The 27,939-nt window shown below is 48.2% G+C and overlaps 1 protein-coding gene across 2 annotated transcripts in view; it reads right to left on the bottom strand.

Moving 5' to 3' along the window:
- Positions 1-22,031: 22,031 nt before the first annotated feature.
- The window catches only part of MARCO (macrophage receptor with collagenous structure), a 32,722-nt gene continuing 26,814 nt past the window's right edge, over positions 22,032-27,939 (bottom strand). For both annotated transcript variants that reach the window (XM_060015725.1, XM_060015726.1), the window contains exons 9-13: positions 25,982-26,026; positions 24,957-25,055; positions 24,161-24,205; positions 23,497-23,673; positions 22,032-22,301 (exon numbers count right to left, since the gene is read on the bottom strand). In XM_060015725.1, the coding sequence (XP_059871708.1) occupies positions 22,171-22,301; positions 23,497-23,673; positions 24,161-24,205; positions 24,957-25,055; positions 25,982-26,026 (497 nt within the window). In that variant the 3' untranslated portion in view covers positions 22,032-22,170. The remainder of the gene's footprint in view (positions 22,302-23,496; positions 23,674-24,160; positions 24,206-24,956; positions 25,056-25,981; positions 26,027-27,939) is intronic.

The raw sequence follows: 27,939 nt of genomic DNA, 5'->3' as shown, positions 1-27,939 counted from the left end.
CAAAAAAGGTTGAGAAAATCAGGGGGAGAAATGTTTCAAAAAGTACATAGTGCATTTTGAATTTAAAAAACATTTTTTGAAAGGAGGCAATGATTAACGCAAATACCTCCAGTATCTATCTATCTGTCTATCTATCTATCTATCTATCTATCTATCTATCATCTATTTATCTATAATCCATCTACCTAGTCAGTAAATACTTAAGACATGCCTGCCAAGCACAAGGCATCACCTTAGAATCTGCAGGCAATGCTGTTAAGGCACCGTATGTTCTAGTCGGTTGAAAACTGAAACTAGCTATAAAATATTTAACTAACAGTTTAACCCTGAAGCCACAAAGGAAAAGATCGATAAATTTGACTCCACAAAAAATTAAAAGCTTTAGTACAAGGGAAAAAAATCTTCAGGACAAACTGTAAAGGTATTTGACAGACAAAAGACTAATTTCCTTCATTGACATTGCAAGAATCACTGAGAGACAGACCCCGGAGGAGCAGATGTGAACAGGAAGTTCTTAAAAATGAAAGCTGATATGCAAGTATTCTCAACCTAACTCATAATGAAAGAAGTGTAATTCAAAACTTCATTAACCACATCTCAGGTTGGTAAATATTAAAAGGCTCATTACTACCCAGTGCCATGAGGAGTGTGGGGAAAATAGACAGCTACTTACTACTGGTACCAGTTAACTGGTACAGCCTTTTTGGAAGGTAATTTAGGACCATGTCAACATTTAAAATACATATCCCATTTGACCTGGAAATTCCATCCCTAGGAATGAGCTCTATAGGTGTCTTGCGTAGACACCAAGGTGGACCAGGAAGGATGCTCACAAGCGGCAAAGACGACACACGACCTAATATTCATCAGCTGGGGACTGGATACATAATTTAGGCTATGTCCAGACTGTGGAATATCGCGTAGCCATTAGGAAGGATGAACTAGAAGTGAAACCAGCTCAGTAGAGAACAGGGTGTCTCTCATTAGGACATCACGCTGATCAAAAGCATATACACTGTATATGGATTATACTAAATTTTATTTTGGAAGTAACCATGTGAAACTAGTAACCATTTCCGTCTTGAGACACTATGTGATTGATTGTTCTATCAGGTGAGATAAGAAATGCAGGAGCAGGTCTTTGGGTGAAAATCATGACTCTGTTGACTGTTGAGTTTCAAGTACACTTGGGAGGAAGATATACACTTTCAAGTACACTTGGGGGGTTCAATATAGAAAGGAAGGCTGCTATTATCTAGTTTATGTTTTCAAGTACTTTATGAACTTTTCTATTAAGTTCATGTATTATATTTTATACTATATAAAATAGTTTAGAATAGATTTTAAATAAAATTATATATTAAGACAATACTTGAGCAGTTGGCCCAAGGCCACATGTGAGAAACATCATTGAATTTTTCCCCCAAAAATGGCCAGGACGGGAAGTCTCTCTGATCATCCCTCTGTATCACGTTGTTTCTCTATTTTGTGAAATCCTTTTCTCACTGCATATTGTTCATGGAAGCCCTTAGGAAGACCCCCTGCAAGATGCCTGAGATGTTCCCACCCACAGCTAGCCCCACCACCTTGCCTCAAGATACAGCCAGGACAGGAGCTTGTTCTGAGTAGTTTCTATTTCTTTGAAATGCCAAAACATCAGTAGGGTCTTGGCCAGAGTTAGAATGAATCACTAATTTGGATAATTGTGTGTGTGTGTGTGTGTGTGTGTGTGTGTGTGTCCCACGGTGAGCAGTACAGCTTGATGAGTGGGGGGAACCCTGACTTAGGGACCAGGGGCCTTGGGTTCTAATCCAGCTCAGCAGTCGACCCGCTGTGTCCTGTGGCCATCACAGGGCCTCTCGATCTCCATCACCTGCCTCTAAAATGAAGGAATCCAGCTGAGTCATGGTCTCCAATGATCCTTGCAGGTCAGACTTTCTGGTTTCTCTACATTTCTTTCTAGGCCTCAGCTCAGGGCTTGGTTATATATTCTTCCATTTCTCTACTCTACCTGTAGAGCCTCCTGTGGGACGGAGCCTGCAAAGGGCTGGAGTCCATAGCTTCCTGGGGTGGAGAGTTTGGGCCTTGGAGGCAGATACCCTCGGGTTTGAATCCCATTTCTGCTCTTCCCCAGCTGTGTGTCCTAGAATAAGTCAATTACCTTCTCTGAGCCTTGGTTTCTCCCTCTATACAGTACTTTCAAGGTGGTGGTAGAGATTAGAGAGGTACCATCTCCATCTCAGGGGACTGGCATATAATAGGTGCTCAATAAAAAGGGAAAGGCTTATAATGTCATCAGAAAGTAATGATAGGAGGACACAGGATGCCTACTTCCTTGCCTCCTTCAAGTCTTGTCAAATGCCCTTCCTCTGGGCGTTCATGTCCCAACCCCTCTGACCTTGTGTGTCGTGTCCTATTGAAGTTGTCCGCTGCTGTCTCTGTCTCATCCACTAGACTGTGAAATCCATGGGGTCCTGAATCATGATCCCCAGTACCTGGCACAGTGCCTGGCACAGATGTACCTTTGTTAAGTGAGCGTACCCACCCAGTTACCTGCCACAGGTAAGCCTGAGAGGCCTGCGGGCTTTGGCGGTGGTTTTGCCTCAGGCCGAAGCTATCCTTGGCCCGCATGTTTCATCTGCGATTGAGCTAACCTAGGAGGGTTCCTGTATGGATGGGGGCGGGAAGGGCTCTCTGGGCAAACTGATGTAAGCAGTGACCCCTCGGCCCCGTGTCTGGTGGGGATTTAGCCGTCAGCCAGGAACCTCAGGGGGAGGCATGTCCATTCATCCAGGAGATGAAGAGCCCTCAGGTGCTCCGGGGAGCATCTGTAAATGCCACTCACCAGGGAAGGAGGCTCATTTTTAATTAATTGCAGCCTCTTTTATCAATAACAGCAGGGACCACAATCAGCATCACAGAATCGCTTTAATTGCCTCTGAGAACTCTCCACACTTCGGGTGCCCTGGGACATCCCCCTCAGCAGGTCCAGGAAGCCCCAGTGGGCCCTCCTGTTCATGCCAATTGCACAGCTCCTCAGGGGTTCCCAGAGGTCAAACCCAAGCTTCTCTCTCCCTGAAACTGCCCTCCGTTTGACGAATAGCACAACTACACTCCTGGGTACCCGAGCCAGGAACCCAGGAATCAGGCTGGAGTCCACCCTCCTTTCCAGGCACTGAGGGGCCCATCCCGTGCCCCTTGCGCCTGTTCCAGGCCTCGTCCTCTCTCAGCTGGGCTGCTGTGCCAGTCTCCTCACCGCTCTTGTCCCCTAAATGTCCAGCTCCCTCTCTCTAGAGCATCTTCCCTCTGCCCTCACTCCCCTAGCTGACTTTCCTTATCCTCCCAGCACCGGGGGAACTCTTTCAGGAAGCCGCCCAGGATCTCTAGCACCCCCAGCAGTTCACCATCCTCCTCTGGGTCTCCCTGGACCCCATATTGGATGGCCTAGATGTCTGTTGATGGTTCTGACTCCCCAGCTGGACTGAGAACTCTTGAAGGTCTGGCTGCAGGTCGCCTCGGTCCCCATGTCCCACAGCTGTCGCAGGGTATGACACGTACAATATGCCTGCTCGGGGTATGTTGGAACAGAATTAAACCCAACACGTTCACAGCAGAAAGAGCCGGAGGAGAGAGACAGCTCCCGGCAAGGAAAAGGTGGGCTGTCGAGTGCTGGGAGCACCGCCTGATGCCAGCGGCCGTGGGGCTCACTGAGACCCTGGGTGAGCACCTGCTGGTGTGGGTATGTGGTCCCCTGTCTTCCCAGACCACTGGCCACCCTCAGGCAGGCCTGGGGTGGGGCAACTTTTCAGGGGCTCTGGTCCTCTGGTACCCGGACCTCACTTCACAGATGGCATAACCCCGAGACTGTTTGCATAAGGGCTCCCTCTTGGCTTTTTTCTGACCTCTCTGGCCGGCCCTTGGAGGAAGCCCAAAGTCGGGGAGTCCTCCGTGCACAAACGGTTGGAGATGCCGGGGGCCTTGGGAATGACTTAGTTCCATGCCACATTTTCCAAACAAGGAAATGGGCGCTGGAGGGGAAGGACCTGGCTGGAGATCACCAGCTAATATTTGACTGAGTAGAGACTAGGACTCAGGTCCCCTGACTAGTTTGGTGCTTTTTCTGCTGTAGAGCTCTGTCTCCCCCAAGCTCTTCAGAAATCCTTCCATCAAACCTGCTGTGGTAGCCCCTCCTCCTGCCCAGGTTCTTTACCCTGGGGTGTGGGTATGGGAAGGCACTGGCAGGGATGGGGAAGGACATGGACTTCGGGTCAGCCTTGGGTTTGGACCATTAGCCCTGCTGCATACCAGCTTGCTGGTGACCCTGGGCAAATAACCTAACCTCTCTGAGCGTCTCAGTAAAATGGGAGCTATAGCATCTCATGAGACTGTTCTGAAGAATTAACGTATTTAAAGAACCTCACCCAGTACCAGTTCACAGTGGGTGCTTCGTGAATGGGAGTTTCCCAACATCCTAAGGACCCCCTGAACGGCCCCTTTTGAACGGCTTCTGTCCAGGGTCAGCGGTAGATTGGTTGTTACTGCGCATCAGGGAGAGAGAACGAGGAGAGAGTTTCGCGGAGGCCCGGACTGGGCACAGATGAAGTGGGTGGATTTCTTCTGAGCGGTGCGCTGGATCCGGCCCTGGAGCCTGGACCAGTCTTTCTAGGTCCGGCCCCGGCGGCGCCGGGCAGAGACCGAGGCCGGCTCCTGGCGGGCTGAGCACGGCCTGCAGCGCCCCCTCGTGTCCTCAGCGAGAAGGCGGCCTCACCAGCCGCCGGGGGTTTGCAGGTAAATGCCCCCCAGGCCTTGTGCCCTGAGCAGAAGCGGGGTCCAACAGATCACGCGGAGGGGCAGGCGGCCAGGTTATGTTTGTGGGGCAGGAGGCTTGAAACCCACGCTTCCCCAGACGGTTCTCCGGTCGCAGCCCTGCCACCGCCTGCAAAGGTCAGTCATCGCCCAGTGTTTACCGAGTTCCTGGAGCGTCGCCAAGCCTGTGGTACCAAGCACCTCCTGTGCTCCACAGTGCACCCGCTGTGTTCTTCCCAGACCCAGACAAAAAGGGGCCGAGGGCCAGAGAAGAGCTCCCATCAGCTTATGAGAGGACTCCAATCAGAGAATCCAGGAAGATGCCATTTTAACATTCATTTTAACACACATGCAAATTTCATTTGCTATTTGGTATGATTTTGAGTATATATGAGGGGAGATACCATGCAGCTGTTTCTTTAAGATGTTACCATAGAGATTTGGGGAGCTGGTAGGGAAGGGATCCCAGCCTGGCCCTTGGCCTGGGGGCGTTCAGAGCAGAGACCCCTCTGGCTCCCACATTCCTGGGCCAGGCCAGCCCATCACTCTGTGCTGATGTGTTCACTCATGGTTTCCTCCGTGAACCCTGGCCTCAGGGGTCAGGAAATGGGTCTTAAATCTTTGTGTCAGCGGCTCCCAGCACAGCGCCTCACACACAGAAGGGACAGGTAGAGGCCAGATTACAGGGGCAAATACAAGTGTGAGGCGGTGAGGCTGGGAGCAGCATTGTGGCAGGTGGAAGGAGAAGCCGCACTGGATTAAGTACAGAGGGGGCCCTCGTGAAGAACCCCCCCCCCAAACTCTTCTGGTAGGACGTTAAACCTTCGACACTCATTCACGTATTAGAGCCCCCAAATTTGCTGGTCCTGCAGGGAACGGACTTGATCAGGAAGTGAGCGCTGGGATGAAGAGGTGCCCAGAGGATTAGAAGGGGAGACAGGACACCAAGACTCAGCGAGGGCGCGTCCAGCAGGGGGTGCGTGCGGAGGGCCACTCGTCTCTGGCATCAGCCGTACGTGGTTCAAGTCCGGCCTCTGCCTCTTGCTAGCTGTGTGAGCTTGAAGCCACAGCTCCTCATATGCACAGCGGTCCCAGGAATTCTTACCTTGCAGGTATTCTGAAGATAAGTGAGAATGTGTGCCTGGCACAGAGGGAACCCTCAATGACGGTCGCCCGATGACTCCTAGCATTTCCAGTAAAGGCGGCAGTGCAGTCCACCCCACCCCAGCTTCAGATCTGTCTCCCTTGATGCCCCCAGCACCCATTCTTCCCCTGAGCCCGCTCAGCTGCTGACCTTGGCTTGTGCCCTCTGAAAGAACAGAAACAATCAGATGAGAACTCCCTTGTCCCTTATCTTGCCACCACCAAACCCACCAGCTTCTGCATCTTTATTCAGATTTTCCCCTTCTTTCCTGTTGGGGATTCCCACCCCCAACCATTGCTCAGAACCCTCTAGTCCTCGTAAGGACCTGGCTCCTGAAATTGTGTCCTCCCTCCTGAATTATTAATTTCTCCCTTTCTACTGGGTCATTCCCATCAGCTTACAAACAGGACTTTATCTTTTTATAAAAAATAAAGTCCTCCCCTGCACCCCACCTGTCTCGCTCCAGCTGCAGCCCCCTTTCTGTTCACAGCCACACAGCAAAGGTATTCTCTGGACTCTGTACCCCTGTCCTCCCAAGTGCTTGTGCACCAGCGACACACAGTGACGCACAGAGAGCCTGGGACGGAAAGTCTGACCTCAGGAAGGAGAAGATTCTGGACTCTTTGATGATCATATTGCACTTTTATTGTTTACTTTAAGTGACAATTTCTTTTCTGCTTATAAATATATACTCATGGCAGACAACCACCAAATCATGGAAAAATATAAAAAAGAAAAGAAAAAGCCATCACAATTCTGCTGCCAAGCAGAGACATTTTGGTGTGTTTCCTTCCAATTTCTTTCCCTAAGCATACACATTTAAAAACGTATAGAAATATATATACTGTGTGCCATGCCCTGTGCTCAACAGTAGGAATAGGGCAAGACATAGCTCCTGCTGTCAGAGCAGAGAGAGGCCGTGTGCTGAACTGTGCTGACTGCCATCGTGCTGGCTGAATCCAGGCGTGCGGGACTCAGAGGAAATGGGCATGAATGGCCACAGCTGTCCTGAGGGACTGAATGAAATGCCTCAGGCTGGAGAGTAGATTTGGGCTTTGTGGCAAGTGGTGATTCAAAGGCTGGATGACCAGGGCCCCTTATGTCGGGGCTGGGAGTGGGGACTTCCTTGTAATGGCAGTGGGTGATTGTTGAAGTGTTTGAAACAAGGAAAGTGACAAGAGCTGAGGCCACTCTGGCTGTTCTGGGTGCATGGCAAGGAAGGGGCAAGACTGAAGGGGGAGAGAGCAGCGAGAGGCCAGAGCCATCATCTAGGCCACTGTCGCTATGGCTCAGGCCATGCTGAGGAGGGAGGGATAAGTGGACACACCCCAGAAGCATCTGAGGGAGAACTCAGAGGTCTTTGGTGCTTGATCGAATCTGGGGTAGGCATGGTGAGGAAGAAGGAGGAAGGTTTTTTCTTTTTTTTTTTGCAGTGCACGGGCCTCTCACTGCTGTGGCCTCTCTCATTGCAGAGCACAGGCTCTGGATGCGCAGGCTCAGCGGCCATGGCTCACGGGCCCAGCCGCTCCGCGGCATGTGGGATCTTCCCTGACCAGGGCACGAACCCGTGTCCGCTGCATTGGTAGGTGGACTCTCAACCACTGCACTGCCAGGGAAGCCCGGAGGAAGCTTTATATTAAATTGTGGCCCTTCTGTACACACTGTTTTATAATTTCTGTACATACTTTTATAACTTCCGTACATACTTATTTATTCTAAAATATCATAAATACTTCCTCATATTCCTAATATCCTCTGTAATGTGGTTTATAATAGTTGAATAATCTGTAATTGCAAGTGATGTACATCATTTAGTTAACCAATACCCTCCTACTGGCCATTGGCTAGTTCCAATTTCTCTTTACAAGAGAAGAAATCTCAGCTCATGGGGGAAAGCACACTGCACTTTGCTTTATTGAACTTGGCAGATACCGCATTTTTTACAAACTGAAGTTTGTGGCAACCCTGCATTGTCAGATGATGGTTAGCATATTTAACAATAAAGTATTTTTAATTAAGGTACGTACATTGTGGGGAGGAGTCAAGATGGCAGAACAGGAGGACGTGGAGTTTGCATCTCCTCCCAGGTACAAGAATACATCTACAGGGCTTCCCTGGTGGCTCAGTTGGTTGAGAGTCCGCCTGCCAATGCAGGGGACACGGGTTCATGCCCTGGTCGGGGAGGACCCCACATGCCACAGAGCGGCTGGGCCCATGAACCATGGCCGCTGAGCCTGCACGTCCGGAGCCTGTGCTTCGCAACAGGAGAAGCCACAGCAGTGAGAGGCCCACATATCGCAAAAAAAAAAAAAAAAAAAAAGAATACATCTACAAAGGGAACAGTTCTCAGAGGGCACCTGCTAAACACTAGCAGAGCAACTTGGACACCGAAAAGGACCAGAAAAATCCCCAAGCACCTGCGTAGGACGAAAGAAGGAAAAAAAGAAAAGAGGAAATGTGAAGGGACCAGCACCCCTGGGGCGGGGGAGCTGAAGAAGGAGAGAGGTTTCTGCACTCAGAGAAGGGGGATCAGCTGGGACAGAGAGGGCACTGCCTCCATGGGCCCTGGGATGGGTGCCCATCTGAGCAGGCTCGCCCCTCCTTCAAGCCAAGGCCTCCTTCACCTGCACAGGCCCCAGTGGACCTACACCCCACCCCTGCCAGGGCCTCCTGGGGAGTTAGCCCTGGGCGCTCCAGCCTGAGCTGGGTGTCCGACAATGCTGGTGAGGGCTGGGTGCTAAAGCGAGGGGTTAGGAGAGTGGACCCAGGGAGAGGACTACTGTTGGCTGCGCGGACACTGACTGAAGGGATGGGAGTAAGGATCTCCGCGGCCAGGAATGCTCCTGGAGGAAGCGTGGTCTGCCTTGGAAATGAGGTGCCATTGTTGAGGGGTGTGCAGGGGGCGGGACCACCATCACGGACTCTCTCCCTGCGTGCCAGCCCCTTTTTGTTTGTTTTGGTTGTTTTGGTGTGTTTGCTCTTGTTTGCTTTTCTTTTTAGTTTGCTTTCTATTTGTTTTTTGATTTTGTTTATATTGTTTGTTTTGGTTTTGGGTTCTTTGTTGTTTTCTTTGATTTTATGGTTTGTTTTTTCTTGTTTGTGTGTTTTTTGTTTGATTTTGTTTTTGTTTGGATTTGTTTTTGTTATTTGTCTTGGGTTTTCTTTGCCTGTTTGTTTTCCTTTTTTTGTTGTTGTTGGCCATGCCATGCGGCTTGCTGGGTCTTCTTTCTCTAGCCAGGGGTCAAGCCTGAGGCTCTGGGGTAGGTGAACCGAGTCCTGGCCCCAGGGAATATTAATCACTGTGAGCTCTCTTAGAGGTCCTCATGGCAGCACAAAGATCTGGCTCCACCCAACTGCCTGCAAGCTCCAGTGCTGAGTGCCTCAAGTCAAATAACCAGCAAGACAGAAACACAGCCCCACCCATCAGTAGACAGGTTGTCTAAAGTCATACTAAGCCCACAGACACCCCAAACACACCTCCTGATGTGGCCCTGCTCATGAGAGGGACAAGACTCAGCTCCCCCCACCAGAGCACAGGCACACGTTACTCCCACCAGGAAGCTGGCACAAGCCCCTGGACCAACCTCACCCATCAAGGAGCAGACACCAGAAGCAAGAGGAATTATGACCGTGCAGCCTGTGGAAAGGAAACCATAAACACAGTAAGTTAGGAAAAATGAGATGAAGAGAAATATGTTGCAGATGAAGGAGCAAGGTAAAAACCTACAAGAACAACTAAATGAAGAGGAGATAGGCAATCTACATGAAGAAGAGTTCAGAGTAATGACAGTGAAGATGATCCAAGATCTCAGACATAGAATAGAGTCATGGATGGAGAAGATACAAGAAATGTTTAATGTGGACCTAGAAGAACTAAAGAACAAAAAAACAGTGACGAACAGCAGAATAACTGAAATGAAAAATACACTAGAAGGAAGCAATAGCAGAATAACTGAGGCAGAAGAATGGATAAGTGAGCTGGAAGATAGAATGGTGGAAGTACATGGAACAGAATAAAGAAAAAAGAATGAAAAGAGACGAGGACAGTCTCAGAGACCTCCGGGATAACATTAAACACACCAACATTCAAATAACAGAGGGTCGCAGAAGAAGAAGAGAAAGAGAAAGGGTCTGAGAAAATATTTGAAAAGATTGTAGTTGAAAACTTCCCTAACATGGGAAATGAAATAACCACACATGTTCAGGGATCACAGAGAGTCCCATACAGGATAAACCCAAGGAGAAACATGCTGAGACATATTAATCAAACTAACAAAAATTAAATACAAAGAAAAAATATTAAAAGCATCAAGGGAAAAACAACAAATAATATACAAGGGAAACCCAATAAATTTATCAGCTGATTTTTTCAGCAGAAACTCTGCAGGCCAGAAGGGAGTGGCAAGATATATTTAAAGTGATGAAAGGGAAAAACCTACAACCAAGATTACTGTACCCAGCAAGGATCTCATTCAGATTTGACAGAGAAATCAAAAGCTTTACAGACAAGCAAAAGCTAAGAGAATTCAGCACCACCAAACCAGCTAAACAGCACTCAAGGCAAGAAACACAAAAGAAGAAAAAGACCTACAAAAGCAATTAAGAAAATGGCAATAGGAACAGACATATTGATAATTACCTTAAATGTAAACGGATTAAATGCTCCAACCAAAAGAAACAGGCTTGCTGAATGGATACAAAAACAAGACCCATATATATGCTGTCTACAGGAGACCCACTTCAGACCTAGGGACACATACAGACTGAAAATGAGGGGATGGAAAAAGATATTCTGTGCAAGTGGAAATCAAAAGAAAGTTCGAGTAGCAATACTCAAATGAGACAAAATAGACTCTAAAATAAAGACTGTTACAAGAGACAAGGAAGGACATTACATAATGATCAAGGGATCAATCCCAGAAGAAGACATAACAGTTGTAAATATTTACGCACCTGACATAGGTGCACCTCAATATATAAGGCAAATGCTAAGAGCCATTAAAAGGGAAATTGACAGTAATATAATAATATTGGGAGACTTTAACACCCCACTTACACTCCACCTACAATGGATAGATCATCCAGACAGAAAATTAATAAGGAAACACAAACCTTAAATGACACATTAGACCAGATAGACTTAATTGCTGTTTATAAGACATTCCATCCGAAAGCAGCAGAATACACTTTCTTCTCAAGTAAACACAGAACATTCTCCAGGTTAGATCACATCATGGATCACAAATCAAGCCTCGGTAATTTTTAAAAAATTGAAATCATATCAAGCATCTTTTCCGACCACAACACTATGAGATTAGAAATCAATTACAGGAAAAAAAACTGTAGAAAACACAAACACATGGAGGCTAAACAGTATGTTACTAAATAATCAATGAATCACTGAAGAAATCAAAAAATACATAGAGAAAAATGACAGCGAAACACAACAATCCGAAAACTATGGGATGCAAAAAATGCAGTTCTAAGAGGGAATTTTATAGCAATACAGTCCTACCTCAGGAAATGAGAAAACTCTCAAATAAACAACCTATCCTTACACGTAAAGCAACTAGAAAAAGAAGAACAAACAAAACCCAAAGTTAGTAGAAGGAAAGAAATCATACAGATCAAAGGAGAAATAAATGAAATAGAGATGAAGAAAACAATAGCAAAGATCAATGAAATAAAATCTGATTCTTTGAGAAGATTAACAAAAGTGATAAACCTTAAGACAAACTCATCAAGAAAAAAAAAGGGAGAGGATTCAAATCAATAAAATTAGAATTGAAAAACAAGAAGTTACAACAGACACCACAGAAATACAAAGGATCATAAGGGATTGCTACAAGCAACTATATGCCAATATAGGACAACCTAGAAGAAATGGATAAGTTCTCAGAAAGATACAACCTTCCAAGACTGAACCAGGAAGAAATAGAAAATATAAACAATAGAAAATATAAACAAATAGAAAATATAAACCAATATATTGGTCTATAAACCAATATAGACCAATCACAAGTACTGAAATTGAAACTGTGATTTAAAATCTTCCACCAAAAAAAGTCCAGGGCCAGATGGCTTCAAAGGCAAATTCTGTCAAACATTTAGAGAAGAGTTAACACCTATCCTTCTCAAACTCTTCCAAAAATTGCAGAGGAAGGAACACTCCCAAGCTCATTCTATGAGGCCACCATCACCCTGATACCAAAACCAGACAAAGATATCAAAAAAAAAAAAAAAGAGAGAGAAAATAACAGGCCAATATCACTGATGAATATAGACACAAAAATCCTCAACAGAATCCTAGCAAACTGAATCCAACAACACATTAAAAGGATCATACACCCTGATCAAGTGGGATTTATCCCAGAGATGCAAGGATTCTTCAATATACACGTCAATCAATGTGATACACCACATTAACAAACTGAAGAATAAAAACCATATGATCATCTCAATAGATGCAGAACAAACTTCTAACAACATTCAACACCCATTTATGATAAAAACTCTCCTGAGAGTGGGCTTAGAGGGAACCTACCTCAACATAATAAAGTCCATATACAGCAAACCTACAGCTAACATCATACTCAATGGTGAAAAGCTGAAAACATTTCCTCTAAGATCAGGAACAAGACAAGGATATCCACCCTCGCCATTGTTATTCAACATAGTTTTGGAAGTCCTAGCCATGGCTATCAGAGAAGAAAAAGAAAGAAAAGGAATCCAAATTGGAAAAGAAGAAGTAAAACTGTCACTGTTTGTAGATGACATGATACTATACAAAGAAAATCCTAAAGATGCCATGAGAAAACTACTAGAGCTCATGAATGAATTTGGTAAAGTTGCAGAATACAAAATTAATACACAGAAATCTCTCACATTCCTATACACTAACAATGAAATATCAGAAAGAGAGATTAAGGAAACAATCCCATTTACCATTGCATCAAAAAGAATAAAATACCTAGGAATAAACCTACCCAAGGAGACCAAAGCCCCTATACTCAGAAAACAATAAGATACTGATGAAAGAAATCAAAGATGACACAAGCAAATGGAGAGATATACCATATTCTTGGATTGGAAGAATCAGTACTGTGAAAATGACTATATCACCCTGAGCAATCGACAGATTCAATGCAATCCCTATCAAATTACCAAGGGCATTTTCCACAGAGTTAGAACAAAACCTTTTACACTTTGTATGGAAACACAAAAGACACTGAATAGTGAAAGTAATCTTGGGAAAGAAGAATGGAGCTGAAGGAATCAGCTCCATTCTCCAATACTACAAAGCCACAGTAATCAAAATAGGATGGTACTGGCACAAAAACAGAAATATTGATCAATGGAACAGCATAGAAAGTCCAGAGATAAACCCACACACATATGTCAAGCTAAGCTATGACAAAGGAGGCAAGAATATGGAGAAAAGACAGTGTCTTCAAAAAGTGGTGCTGGGAAAACTGGGCAACTACATGTAAAAGAATGAAATTAGAACACTCCCTAACACCATACACAAAAATAAACTCAAAATGGATTAAAGACCTAAATGTAAGACCGGACACTATAAAACTCTTAGAGGAAAACATAGGCAGAACACTCTTTGACATAAATCACAGCAAGAGTTTTTTCAATCCACCACCTAGAGTAATGAAAATAAAAACAAAAATAAACAAATGGGACCTAATTAAACTTAAAAGCTTTTGCACAGCAAAGGAAACCATAAACAAAATGAAAAGACAACCCTCAGAATGGGAGAAAATATTTGCAAACAAAGCAACTGACAAGGGATTAATCTCCAAAATATACAAATAGCTCATGTGGCTCAATACCAAAAAACCAAACCACCCAATCCCAAAATGGGCGGAAGACCTAAATAGACATTTTCTCTGAAGAAGACATACAGATGGCCAAGAAGCACATGAAAAGATGCTCAACATCACTAATTATTAGAGAAATGCAAATCAAAACTACAATGGGGTATCACCTCACATTGGTCAGAATGGCCATCATCAAAAATCTATTGATACAAACAATAAATGCTGGAGAGGACATGGAGAAAAGGGAATCCTCCTACACTCTTGGTGGGAATGTAAATTGGTAGAGCCACTGTGAAGAACAATATGGAGGTTCCTTAAAAAATTAAAAATAGAGCTACTATATGACCCAGCAATACCACTCCTAGGCATATATCCAGAGAAAACCATAATTTGAAAGGATGTGTGCACCCTGATGTTCATTGCAGCTCTATTACAATAGCCGGGACGTGGAAGCAACCTAAATGTCCATCAACAGAGGAATAGATAAAGAAGATGTGGTACATATATACAATGGAATATTAGTCAGCCATAAAAAAGAATGAATTAGTGCCACTTGCAGAGATGTGGATGGATCTAGAGACTGTCATACAGAATGAAGGCAGAAAAAGAAAAACAAATATCGTATAATATCTCTTTTACGTAGAATCTAGAAAAATGCTAGAGGTGAACTTATTTGCAAAGCAGAAATAGAGTCACAGATGTAGAGAACAAACTTATGGTTACCAAGGGGGGAAGGGGGGACGGCATGTATTGGGAGATTGGGATTGACATATATACATAGCTATGTATACAATAGATAACTAATGAGAACCTACTGTATAGCACAGGGAACTCTACTCAGTCCTCTGTGGTGACCTAAATGGGAAGGAAATCTAAAAAAGAGTGGATATATGCATACATATGACTTATTCACTTTGCTGCACAGCAAGATGCTAACACAACATTGTAAAGCAGCTATACTCCAATAAAAATTACTTAAAAAATACACACCAAATACAAAAAAGAAGTATGTACATTATTTTTTAAACATAATGCTATCGCACACTTGATAAACTACAGTAGAATGTAGACATAACTTTTATATGAACTGGGAAACCAAAATATTCACATGACTTACTCTATTGTGATGTTTGCTTTATTGCAGTGGTCTGGAACTGAACCCACCATATCTCCGAGGTCCACCACCATATTCAAATATCTTTGAAAACCACTTAAGTCGCTCATGAAGTATAGTCTTCCATATGCATAGACATGTATAGTAATGTGCATATGTCAGTATATAACGTATAACATCTATTTAAAAAGATATGTGCAAAATAGAACTTTAGGCCACTATTTACATTGCCATTTTTCTTTTAATTTTTCTGAAGTCAGGTAGTTGAATTTACATAAGGTGACAGTACCAGAGCAACTGTGTGACTCCACAGTGGTATACACAATGCTCCAAAGAACTTTGATCCACTCCAGTGGGTTGGCAGGTGCCTCACTAGCCCCAGTTCTGCATCCTACCCACCCCACCCCCAATACATGCCCTTTGCCCCTTTGCTGTCCTCCTGCCAGAGGTGGAAGAAGCTTCAACTGCCCAGGGACTTTGTGCTCGGCCATGTGACTTCCTTTGGCCAGTGAAATGTGGGTGACGGTGTGCCACTGCTGACCCCAGGGCTTAAGAGGCATCATATGCTCCTTCTTGCTCTTTCATGCCGCTGCCTTCACAATAAGGCAAATTTTAGAAGGATACAGGTGGAGCAGCCCTAAGCCTGACCCACAGAGAGGAGCCAAGCTCGGCTTGGACCACAGCTTGCAGCAGAGCTGCCTGGTTGAGCCCAGCCCAGCTCAGCCAATGTCCAGCTGACCTGCAGATGCAGGAGTTAGTATAAATAATGTAACCTACCAAATCTTGGTGTAAGTTGTTATGCAGCAATAACTAACTGATACAGTGGGCATTTCTCATCAGCCCCATTTTCTATTTCAGAAAGTTCAGGTCACATCTTGCCAAATTTCAACACCCTCCCATCCCTCCCTAGGAAATCTATTTTTATTTCTATTCATAGTTTCTCTCCTCTCTGACCAACACCAAGGATTTTTTAAATTGCCAATTTGATGTGCAAATAAATGATCTCCCTCTTTTTGCATTTCTTTTATTATAAGTGAGGATGAACATTTTTAAAATATATGTTTACTAGTGTATTGACTCCCTTTTGTGACTTGATGGTTTGTATTCCTGGGACTTGAAATAATTCACCTCTGATTACCCTGTCACTGAAGAAAACTGAAGAGTGTTTGAATGAATGAATTCCTTGAGTTCTGAGCCCCTCCTCAGTCTCATAGGCTTAGAACAACCCTATCACGTGAGTGCTGTTTGTGTATAATTTTAATAATGCAGTTTCCTATGTTGCAAAAATATAAATTTTCTGAAAGCCTCCTGAGTCCAGCATGGTGCAAATGAAATAGTCTTCAGAACTAGAAGAACTGGAGATGAGTTCTAATGACCAAAGGAAGGTCATTTTATTTCTCTCAGCCTCAGTTTTTCCATCTGTAAAATGGAGATAATAATCGAACATCCCACTCAATGTTGCTGTGAAGAGTAAGTAAGGTCATGGGTCACCAACACAAAAATATAATGCAGCTAGCGTGATGCATACCCCGCAGTAGGCCCTTAAAATATCAGATTCTGCACTGAGTTTTCCTTCCTTTCATGGATGGGCCAAAGGGATTAAGAGAAAAGAAAGATGTCTCTGGAGTGAGAGCCATCAGGGAAGGTTTCCTAAAGGAAGTACAATTTGAGCTGGGTGTTAAAGGGTGGGGAGGATTCTGGAGTAGTGGATGGAAGAAGGGAAGATATTGTGGGTGTGGAGACATGGTAAGAACAGGCTTGGAGTCAGGAGCTGTTCTAATAAATGTTGCTGTTAGTCAGTACCCAGTGTATGTCAAGGGCACACAAGCTAATCCACATAAGGTAATATTTTATTTTTGTTTTTATCATCATCATCATCATCATATTCCCATTTCACGGATGCAAAGCAGAAACTGAGAGAGGTTATGTGATGTCCCCAAAGCCACACAACTGGTCATCGGTGCTGGCTTTGAATCTGATCCTAAGTCCCACCCTCTTTTAAGCAAACCGTCTGTAGCAGCCAGAGCGGTGCTTCTGGGTCTCTGGCTTCAAGAGAGAACCTGCTGTTCAGCTGTAGGAGTGCCCAGCTTCAGGGCAGCATCATACCAAATCCACCCTCACATCTGGGCCAAGGCCCTGCACTTCTGGGGCAGACCCCGGCCAGGGGACTGAGTTGGGAGGAGGGACTAGGGCCTGACTATTCTTGCCCAACACGGCACTCCTCTGAGGGGCCATCTTTGCTCCTGTCTCCCTGTAGAGCTGGCTGAGACTCTGTCATGGCTACATGTCGGTCTGAGACTCTGCCTCCACCTTGCCTCTTTCACAGGCCTTCCTCGCAATAAACCTCTCCCACTCCCAGCTCCATATGTGTGGGCTTCTGGAGGACCCACAGACATACCATCCTGGTTCATCCTCTCCACAAGCCTGGTGCAGATGGGTGGGCCCTGAGGAGACCCACTGCCTGGTGCAGGGGGCTCAGTGGGGCAGTGTTGGGGGCGAGGGATGGCTGTGAAGGGTCTTGAAGGATCATAATAACCGAGACCAAGCATTTACCACGTGCCAGGCACCATTTAAGATGCTTTCTTTTAACTTACCTTTTCAATTAATCCTCACAAGAACTCTGACAGGGAGGAACTGTTACTGTCTTTATTTTACAGATGAGGAATGCCCAGAGAGTTTCAGTAACTTGATTGTGCAGGTAAAGACCTACTACGTGGCAGTACCAGATCCTAACCCAGGCAGTCAGGCTCCAGAACCTCAGTTCCGAGCTGCACCTGTCCAGCTGGATGCTGGGAAACTCTCTGTGCTTGCCCTTCCAGGCGGGGAAATGATGGAAGTCTTGCACACAGAGGACCCTGCCATCTCCATGGCACCCAGCCAGTATGCTCAGCGTTGGTGTCTGTGCTGCCGGCCTCAGACAGGGCACAGAGTCCCCAGGAAAGGGAAGCAGGAGGGAGGAGAGTTATTTCAAGTGGACGGTAGTGTCACACAGAGGTCATGCCCAACATATGGCGGCCCCAGCCGCCCAGCCTGTTCTCTGACCGTTGAGGATGCGCTCCTGCTAGTTTTACCCAGTTCCTCTTCCGTCCCACCATCAGCCGCCTATCAGCCACAGCACCAGCGTGCCACACACTGCAACTGCTTTCTGTGGTCTCTGCGGTTCTAAAGGGACTTCCTCAGCTTACCTCGGCCTGAGAGCTTAGCAGAGGACCCACCAGGAGGAGCTGCAGGCAGCAACTCTCCGGGCTGTGTGAATTCCCCTCTACTTCTCACTGGCTGTGTCTAGTTTTATTTGGCCGTTATTGCTACCTAACGAACCACCCCCAAACCTAGCGGCTTTCAGTTGCAACCATCTGTGATTACTCATGAGTTTATGGGTCGCTTGGGCAGTGAGTCCTTCTCATATGGGCTTGACCAGTCTCTGCTGGGCTCGCTAACGTGACTGGGGCCAGCTGTTGGCTGGCTCGCGGAGGATGGCCTCTGCTGGGGTAACTGGGTCCTTCTTCACATGCTCACTCCTCCCCCAGCAGCTTAGCCTGGGCTTGGTTTCATATCGTGGCAGGAATTCCAAGCGAGGGAGTGGAGCAGTAACGGCTTTAGTTCCTGTTAGAAGAGCTGCGGTCACGTCGCAAAGGCAACGTGAGTAGAAAGGTGGTGAATTGGGACCAGCATACCCCGGTACTGAACCTCTCAGTGACTCAATTTGCTTATGTATGAGACGCAAATGATACCGCTTGTATCATATGATGCTCTGGCGTGCTGTGTCCTTTTAGGGGTTGGTCGGTCAGGTGCAGCCTCAGGAGGAGACCCAGGAGGGGAAAACAAAGTCTATTACACTCACAGGTCCTAGTGAGACAGAGTCGCTGCAGGCTGAGGGGGAGCCACCCACAGAGAGCACCAAGGGGGTGGGTCAGCCACGCAGGCAGGGAGCCGGGAAAGGGTGAGAACCCGTGGGTGAGGGCCTTTGTCGGGGAGGGGGTGGGTGGGGTACACAGTCAAACAGTGTGAGGGGATTCCATTGGTGCGTTTGAATGTCATTAGGTCGCAGCGACAGGAAGGGAGGAAGGGGAATTTGCGGCAGGGCCCAGCTTATCACACTGGTGCACCTGGTCACCTGGGCTGGTGCTCATAGCCTGTTTGCGGCGATGCTGAGGCAGCAGGAAGATAAGAACTTTTTTTTTTTTTTTGGCGGTACGTGGGCCTCTCACTGCTGTGGCCTCTCCCATTGCGGAGCACAGGCTCCGGACGCGCAGGCTCAGTGGCCATGGCTCACGGGCCCAGATGCTCCGCGGCACGTGGGATCTTCCCGGACCAGCATCGGCAGGCGGACTCTCAACCACTGCGCCACCAGGGAAGCCCGATAAGAACTTTTAAAATTTACAATACACCTTGTAAAAGTTGGACCCCACGATTTTGTTTTGAAAGCTAATCTTGTTAAAGGCCTCGGATTAGATTTGCCTCTGGAGAAAACCATTCCTTTGTATGGGGGCACCTGTTTAGTGGGTGGGGATGCAGGGGTCTTTAGTCACAAAAATTAGAGTACAGGGCACAACAAGGATGTGCCTCCCATCTGAGGAAAGACTATGAAGCAATCCCAATACGAGAAGCTAAGCGCCCTGTTTAGCATTCCTTCATTTGTTCAGGCAGTCATTCATTTATTCAGGGAGCCAGTCAGAAAATATTTATCATGAGTCTATTGTGTAAGAGACATTGCATAAGAGAAACTGCATGAACAAAGGACTGGATGTGATAGAGGGGAAACAAAACATTAAGGTTGCTGGAGGACCAGGTGAGATTGTCAGGGGCACATCCTTGTAAGCCGTGATGGTGAGTTTGAGCCACTGCCTAAGGGAATGGGGAGCCACTGAAGGCTATAGGCAGGGAGTGGCATGGTGAGCTGTATCATTTCTAAAGATCTCTCAGGCTGCTGCCTGCAGAACAGATAGGTGGTTGGTAGAGCACGGTGGATGCAAGAGACTAATTAGGGGAAGTTCCAAGCACCCAGGCCACTGGGGCTGGGGCCTGGATCATCTTGGTGGCAGAGATGGAGAGGTTTGGGAGGTAGAATGAGTGAGACTTGGTGCCTGGTGGAGGCATGGCATTTGACACTCAGTTTCTGTCTTGGACCCTGGATGGAGGGAGCCATCGGCTGAGATGGGGGCAGGCTTTAGCTGCCTGGCCTTCGAGATACCCGTGTGGAGGCAGTTGGTGGACATACAGGTGGCCAGAGCTCAAGAGAGAGGCCTTCACTGGAAGTATAGGTTGGGGAATCAACAGCTAAGAGATGAAAACCAAAGCCATGGAAGGGAAATGCTGGGTGTGCTGAGCCGTGTCTCTCAGTTTCCTTGCTGTGATGGGGTGGGGGGATGGTCTATTCTCTGCAAGGATTTTGTCTCTTCTGTGCCTGTAAACCGTCGTTTGTTCCTGTGGAAAGATGTGTGTGTGTGTGTGTGTGTGTGTGTGTGTGTGTGTGTGTGTGTGAGAGAGAGAGAGAGAGAGAGAGAGAGAGAGAGAGAGAGAGAGAGAGAGAGAGAGAGAGAGCATGCCTACTGACACATCCCTAAGGATGATGGAAGGGGTCCCCCAGGCAGGAACCAGTCCCGCAGTGCATCATTCTTGGAGGAGGCAGATCCTGGGAGAGGAGATGAAGGTGGGAGAGTTGGGCCTGAGACTCCAGGGAGGACCCTCCTCTATCTTTGTCTCCTTGTCTCCTTTCCCACCTTCCCCTGTGAGGGGCAGGGGGCTTTCATGGTACCCTCCCTTCCTGATTGCTCTGTTCAGACCTCCTGCACTTTTAAAACACTCTAATCAAGTCAGCCAGGCTTGGCTTTTGATAAGCTAAATGGAAAAAACTAGAAAACTATTTCTGCTTTCAACTCTATTTTCACGGCTCTCCTCTTTCTAAAGAGGTTCAGGAAGTCAGCTCTGAGGTTCAGAAGGGAGAGATGACATCTTTGTTTCAGGCTGTACCTGCCCTTTCCTTCCTTTACGGGGGTGGGGGAATGGAGGTGGGGTGGGAAACAAGGAACAGGCAATAAGATTGGAGAGATAAGGAGGCTGATAAGACACATTAGTTACCATTTGCAAAATATTATATCCCAGCACCCCCTGATAGGGCTTAAAGTGTCCTCTTTCCTCCCTGACTGACCTACCACTCCCCTATCGCAAAGTACCAGGAAAACCTGCATCATTATAGAGGTTTCTGACAAATGAAGACGGGCAGCTTTCAACCCCCCGTCCCATGCCCCTCTCCCTGCCGAGGGCCAGAGAGCCCTCACGTCCCCCTGCAGCTCTGCCCTTGGTGCTGAGTGTGCCCCTGCAGCCTCTGAAAGTGCATATTGGGTCCTGGGTGGCTGGTTGAGCTCTTGAGGCAGAAAGCCCTGAGGTGTCCACTCCATCTCCCAGCCCTTCCGCCGCGCCTCCTCGGTCCCACCATTTACAACTGTCCCTGGGCAGGTCTCCTAACGCCCTGAGGCTGAGCTCCTTACAGGTCAAGTGTGAACAGTGATGCCTCAGAGCCGTTTCCCATGCACCCCACTCTCCCAGATTTCACATTTACCTGAGCCATTTACAGCACCTGGAGGGAGAGGGCGAGAGCATGTGATTGCGCTCAGAGAATATGTATCCCAGGGGAAGACTGCAAAGGGAGAGGGAGGCCAAATTTCCCAGAGAGAGTGAGCTGCTCTACCTTCTTGGTTTAATTCAGTCGTTCATTCCATAAATATTTACTGCATTTATGGAGCTCACATCCTAATGAGAACAAATTTTCATGCTTAATCGTACATTTCCTATTTTCCATGCAACCCGGTGTCAGCTACGCGCGGCCTCTTAGTTTGCTGCCGAGCAGCTCCAGTGCTGGAGGGAGAGCCCGCTGCTGTGCAGAGATGCTACGTCGGATTGATTGAAAGGCTGGTCATGACTACTTCTGTCTACAGGTGAGCCTCGCTTTCGGCATTGCATTTCAGCCCCCACCCCGTACCCTCAGCCTCCCCGGCTCTGAGCTGAGACTCCACTGTCCCCGTGCGTGGGAATGGGGGTGCAGGGAACGTTAGGACTCAGTGAAAGGCTGTGTGCAGGGAGTGGGCAGGAGGGACGAGCTAGTGATTCCAGCCACGGCGCAGGGCGGTGCCAGGTAGCGCTTTGAGCTTTATTAGCAAGCCCACTTCAGAGGCTGTCAGCCACCCCAGGAAGCCCCTCAGAGAGCACGGCCTCCCTTCGTGGGCTGAGTGTCTTGGCTGTGGACGCCCTGGGGGCAGAGCAGTGAATGGCCTGTGGGGTCATCTGCAGTCCACACCCGCATCCTCACTGTGGTTGCAGTTGTGAGAGCCCCAGTTGTTCTTGCTGCAGCTCCACAGGCTCGATTCCGACCCTTGACACGCAACGTTGTCCAGCCAGATGGTCCCAGTGCCTGGACACAGCAAAAGCAAGGAGGGAGAGGAGCGTGGGATTAGGGTCCAAGCAGCATAGCCTGTCTGTCCTCAGGGTCTTCCACGGGGAGCTAGACTGCCAATTTCTCCCACTTGTGCCCAGGCCCACCGTGCTGATGGCTCGTCTGCTCTCTTACGATGGCTCTGCCTCTGTTCTTTCTACCTTTTGACAAAAGTCTCATCCGAGTATTTAATATGTAACCCAAGCATGATCTGAAAGCTCCTCCTAGGATCTCTAGGGTTTGTCTCTTCCTTAAATGCCTTTGTAAACAGGCTATTCACGTGTTCTAAATCACTCACACCTTCCTCAAACCGCCTTCCTTCTGATATAACTGATTTCAGATCAGGAGCTCAGAGGAATTACCGGATGATTTGATTTCCGTAATTGACACTACAGTGTGACCATCTATAGAGGCTTAATCTGTTTGAGGAGAATGTGTATTTTAAAGGAGTTTTGTAATCCAACTGGACTCAGATTGAAAAGTAGGTATGCATTTTGGTGGGGTTGGGGGGAGGGGTAAGGGGAGAGAACATTTTGGGGTGGAGGCAGGAGAAATGGGCCTAGTGTCCCTGTCAGATCAGCTCAGAAATGGTCTCAGGCCTGGGGCTTAACTCTTCTGTTGAAAGTCTAAACATTTTGCTGCAAGACGTAGCTGAGTCTCTAGCACCCGAGGACATCTTTCCAAAACTGATTTTAGGAGGTCCCTGCTCTGATTCGTTTTCTCTTCCCTTCATACCTTCTCCTTGAAGATGATCAAGCTTGGGCCACCTAGACCTTCAGGTTCCAGAGAGCTGGGATGACCACTGTGCTGCCTGCCCTGCATCCTTCTCTGTTCTCCCAGCTCCAGCCCCTCAGCTGTCCAGAGAGTGTCCCTCACAAACACCCTCCGACACATGGCATTCTGGCTTTAGGGCTGGACAGACAGCAACTCAAACAAGCCTTTGCTGTCCCTTTGGGGAAGACAGCCTTCTTTCTCCTGGGGCTGCCAAGTCTGAAGGATGTAAGCTGGGGTCCTGGACTGCAGAACTTTTCAGTTGCTTGAACCAATCCTTTTCTTTTAACGCAACCAAGCTGAGTCACTTGCAACCAATGGTTGCCAACACCCTACCAGGGAGAGAAAGCCCACATCAGCACCTCAAGGAAAGAGGCTCCTGGTTGAGGATCGATTCACTTACCAGCTGCCACGTTGAAAACGGCAGTTCCCGAAGAGAAACCCAGCATGCGGCAGAAGACGGTGGCATCTGAATTGTCCCAGTCATCATCGCAAATTGTCCCCCAGGCTCCATTATAGTAAATTTCAGCCCGGCCTCGGTTCCTAGAGCCAGCAATCCGGACGGATACCATGGATTCGCCTGGATGACAAAACACACACGGGAGAGGTGAGGGAAGCAGCCCAGGGCTTTGTGTGAATGTGGGCTCTGCCGTTTCATTTCTGGAAGTCCTATAGTTAGGGCAAAGAAGCCTCCTGCTTGGCTGCCACCGCAGCTGGGAAGATCCCACATGCTGGCACCAGCACAACCAGCGGCTCTGTGCACCTGGGCCTGCAGGTATGAGGCCATGGGGACAGGTCCCTCTGCAGCTGGCCTTGCAAATCCAGCCCACCATGTTTAGCCTTGTGTTGTCGATAAAAAAGGGGGAAGAAAGGCGGGAGGGAGGGAGGAAGGTGTTATCTGTGACTCTGTGCCACGGGCAGGCTTATTCAAGGGGCAAGCCCTTGGCTTTCCCCCCAAATGAGGAATCTCTCTGACAACCAAGGCCTCTCCCCCTAGCACACCTACAATTTTCAAGTACAGAGTAACCTCTGAAACACACATTAAAGAGAACAGAAATAGCAATTACCTTTTTGACCTTTTTCTCCCTTTGCTCCTTTCGTCCCAGAAGATCCTATCATGAGGAGAAAAACCACACAGTTCGAAGGAAACCAAGCCAGGACCCCCTTGCCCTCCTTTGCCAGCAGTGGGGAGGAGGGGCGGGCAGGAGGGTGGAGGGGTGAGGGTCAGACTCCCTCCTTCAGCTTTGCCAGCCACCTGGCATCATGGGGACTGGATGTGCCGTGGGATCCCATGGGTGAGCAAGAAGAAATGGGCCTGGGGCTTCCCTGACAGCGCAGTGGTTGAGAGTCCGCCTGCTGATGCAGGGGACGCGGGTTCGTACCCCAGTCCGGGAAGATCCCACATGCCGCGGAGCGGCTGGGCCCGTGAGCCGTGGCCGCTGAGCCTGCGCGTCCGGAGCCTGTGCTCCGCAACGGGAGAGGCCACACAGTGAGAGGCCCGTGTACCGCAAGAAAAAAAAAAAAAGGAGAAGAAATGGGCCTGAGCCACAGCAGGAAGGATTTAAGCTCTATTAGAGAGGAACATTCAAGAGACATGGAGTTAGAAGTCTCTCCTGCCATCAGTCATGGCGACTGTGTGGTCCAGGGCCTGACTGGGCGTGATGCCAGTGCATGGTCACCGGCCTGCCACTCGGAGTGCCCGGCCGTGCCTTATTCTCCTCTGTAAGCTCAGCGCTGAGGGCGATCCCAGCGCAGGACTTGGCCACAGAGCCACTAAACCTCTACCCTTCTGGTTCTGAAAACTCCCAGCACCTTATGACAGGCCTCTCCTTAGAACCCTCACATCAGAAACCGAGGCCTTACCTTTTGCTCCGGGCTCTCCCTTTCGGCCGTCTGGTCCAGGTGCCCCCTTGAGGCCGACCAGGCCTGGGCTTCCCATCTCTCCCTTCATGCCTGCAGGGCCTGCGGAGGAGAGAGACCACCTCCATCAGATGCTCTGCTCTGCTTTCCAAGGGGGACCAAGGGCCTTGGTGTTTAGTGCCTGAGTTGTCCTAAACCACCAGGTTCCCCCCTGCCCCCATCAATGGGCTGTTCGAATGTTCAGCCCGGGTGGGCAGGGCACTGCCCTGATCCCCCGACTCCTGTGTAAACTCTGGTTGAGGACGAGCGGGTGAAAATCGCGGACAGTATTCCAAGGCTGTTGTTCCTCATTGGATGGCATAATTGTGTGGACGTTCTAGCCATTCTAGGAGAATTTGCTAGAACATTTCTAGCATTCAATTTCCCCTTCAGTAAGTTAGAATAGGGATAGAATATCCAGCTCAGGTGGAAGAAAGACTGCTCAGGAAATGTGTCTGGGGAGTGTCGCTTTGGCTTCTCAGGGTAGGGCTGGCGAGAAGACTAGAAATGCCGTGGGCAGGGCGCAGTAACCAGCTACTAGCTAAGGCAGGGGCCCACGAGGATCTTGATGATAGCCCCGTGAGAAGCAACAGGAAGAGGGGGGCACCTTGGGGGCCAAAGGGTAGAGGGAGATGGACCGAAGCAGATGTGGACAGGCAGATAGAGGCCATGCAACCAACCTGGCAATTGGAGACGAAGGTCACCCAGCTCCTCTGCGGCTGCGCCGCCTGAAGCCACCACCAGGGGCAGTTGTCCTGGCTTTCTTTACCCTCCACCCCCTCTTCCCCCGCCCCTCTCTCTACACCCCTTCCCCAGGTTTGTCACCCAAAGAGTCTGAGGCTGGAGCGATAGAGCCCTGCAGGCAGAGACACTCTGGGGAAAGGTTACTGAGGTTACCGCCGTGATTTCAGGGTCGACAAGACCCACCCTTGGAGCACAAGCCCTTCCAGTCATCACTGTGAGAAATGAAAATGAAGCCGGCACTTTACCTGGGACTCCTGATTCTCCTTTTGTTCCTTTCTGTCCTTGAAGTCCTAAGATCAAAATACAAAAAAGGGGAGAAGATAATAAAACGTAGATATTAGACTCTTTTAATCTTAGACAACCTCTACCTTCTGTCTGATTAATGCAGAAGGAAAGGCACATTGGTTCTCCACGATTGTTTAAAGCCTCTTTAGCAGAGCATAAATGTAGACAGACTGCAGATAAATGGGGACGTGTGTTGGGGTGAAATAGAAATGTATTTGATGAGAGTCTAGGTTAGATGGACAGACCCCAGACTCAGTGGCTGGCCTTCCTTGTCCAGAAATAACCTGACTTGGTGTCTAAATTCAATCCCATTCCTTTCTGTTGCATTTTATTGAAAAAGAGTTAGAGATATTTTGAAAATAAAGTTATTTTTATTTCTAAAAGACTGTGGAGGAGACCCAGTGGCCACTAGGAGCTTTGGGGGGGCCCTCACCCTCAGATATTTCATAGCGTTTATTGGTTTATTTCATTGTGGCCCCCAGTGTAGCTAAACGTCCTTCTTCCTTCCTCCCATTCATCTCTTTATTCACTAAATTACATGGAAGACCCACCATCCCCAGCACCATGCTGGGTCATAATTTATTGTGGGATAATAATTTATTGGTGTAGCAACTCCAGGGTCTCTCAGAGAAACAGGACTCTCCAAGACAGTTACACAAACTTGGGGAAACTAAAGCTCATTATTGACCATGAAGTAACAGTTACTAGAGGGTAACAGTGGGAATGCACTCCCACCATGCTCTTGACTGGTATCCTTCCCACCACACCAGCTCAGTCTTAACCAAGAACCCACCCGTTTGATGATCACTAGAGACCACAAGGAACTCGGTTACCCTCATTGCCAATTGCCTGGAGGATGTTCCTGCCTTCCACTTCAGTTCCTGGCTTTCCTGAGCACCTACTGTGTGCTGGTCAGTGGAGGGCAGGCGAGGGGCCTGGTGGGCCTCTTCAGGATCCCTCCTTGGAATAATGAGCAAGCAGTCCTGGCTCCTGGCAGCCTTTCAGAGGGCTCGTCTGAGACCGGGCGCTGCCTGGGGAGGAGAGCCCGAGGGCCGAGGAGCCAGGAGCTGCTGCTGCAAGCCTGGGCACCAAGGGAGGCGGGAAGCCCTGGAAAGATCTGAGAAGGCAACTAGTTCTGCCCCTCATGTTTGAGTTGAGGACCAGAATGGGGCTCAGAGAGCATCTTCTAAAAGCTGGAGGGACCTTCGAGGTTGGCCCTGGCAGACAGGCCCCAGCTCACCCCGCGCCAGCTGTGCCCACTCCAGTCTCTCGGTTTGGAAAGCCTCACTGCTTTGGTCCCCTGGGGAATGGGATCAAGGCTGTGTAAGCTGCTAAGATGCTAGATGTTGCTTTCTCTGAAGCCTTCTCTGGTCTCGCCCGTGGCTGACGCACTTCCTCCCAAGGCAGCACAGGGGCCAGAGTCAGAGAGCCTGGGCTTGCGTCTGCCTCCGTGACCTTGAGCCAGGCTCCCTCTCCCTTAGCCTCACCTTTCTCCTCTGAGCCTCTGGCTGGTTGTCAGACTGAAATGAAGTTGTCTGTGTCACGTACTAAACCTCGTGTCTGACAAGCGGTACCATGAGGACCCCGGGGCCATGTCCGCAAGTGTCTGTCTCTCCTCCAGTGGACAGCGCCTGGGACACTGGGGCTAAAGCCCCCGCAGGAGCTCCAGGCTTGCTGCCCAGCAAGCCCCCCCGACCCGATGTTTGCTGTTGACCTCAGGTGGCCCAGCACGGGCAGTAGATGTGTCCTCTCTGCTTACCTGCACCTGAATTGCAGGTGTCAAGATGAGGGAGGAGAAACCACATTCAGAAACATGTCTTTGGTTATTAAATAGAAAAATGGTTCATATCTAGACTCTTGACCCTCTCTGTCACATCCTAAAGGGTCCCATATTGCACAGATCTCTACCTTAAGAGCC

Source organism: Delphinus delphis, chromosome 7 (genome assembly GCF_949987515.2).
Source record: "Delphinus delphis chromosome 7, mDelDel1.2, whole genome shotgun sequence".
Classification (NCBI taxonomy): domain Eukaryota; kingdom Metazoa; phylum Chordata; class Mammalia; order Artiodactyla; family Delphinidae; genus Delphinus; species Delphinus delphis.
The sequence above is the reverse complement of the archived record's forward strand: the minus strand, read 5'-3'. Positions and strand labels throughout refer to the sequence as shown.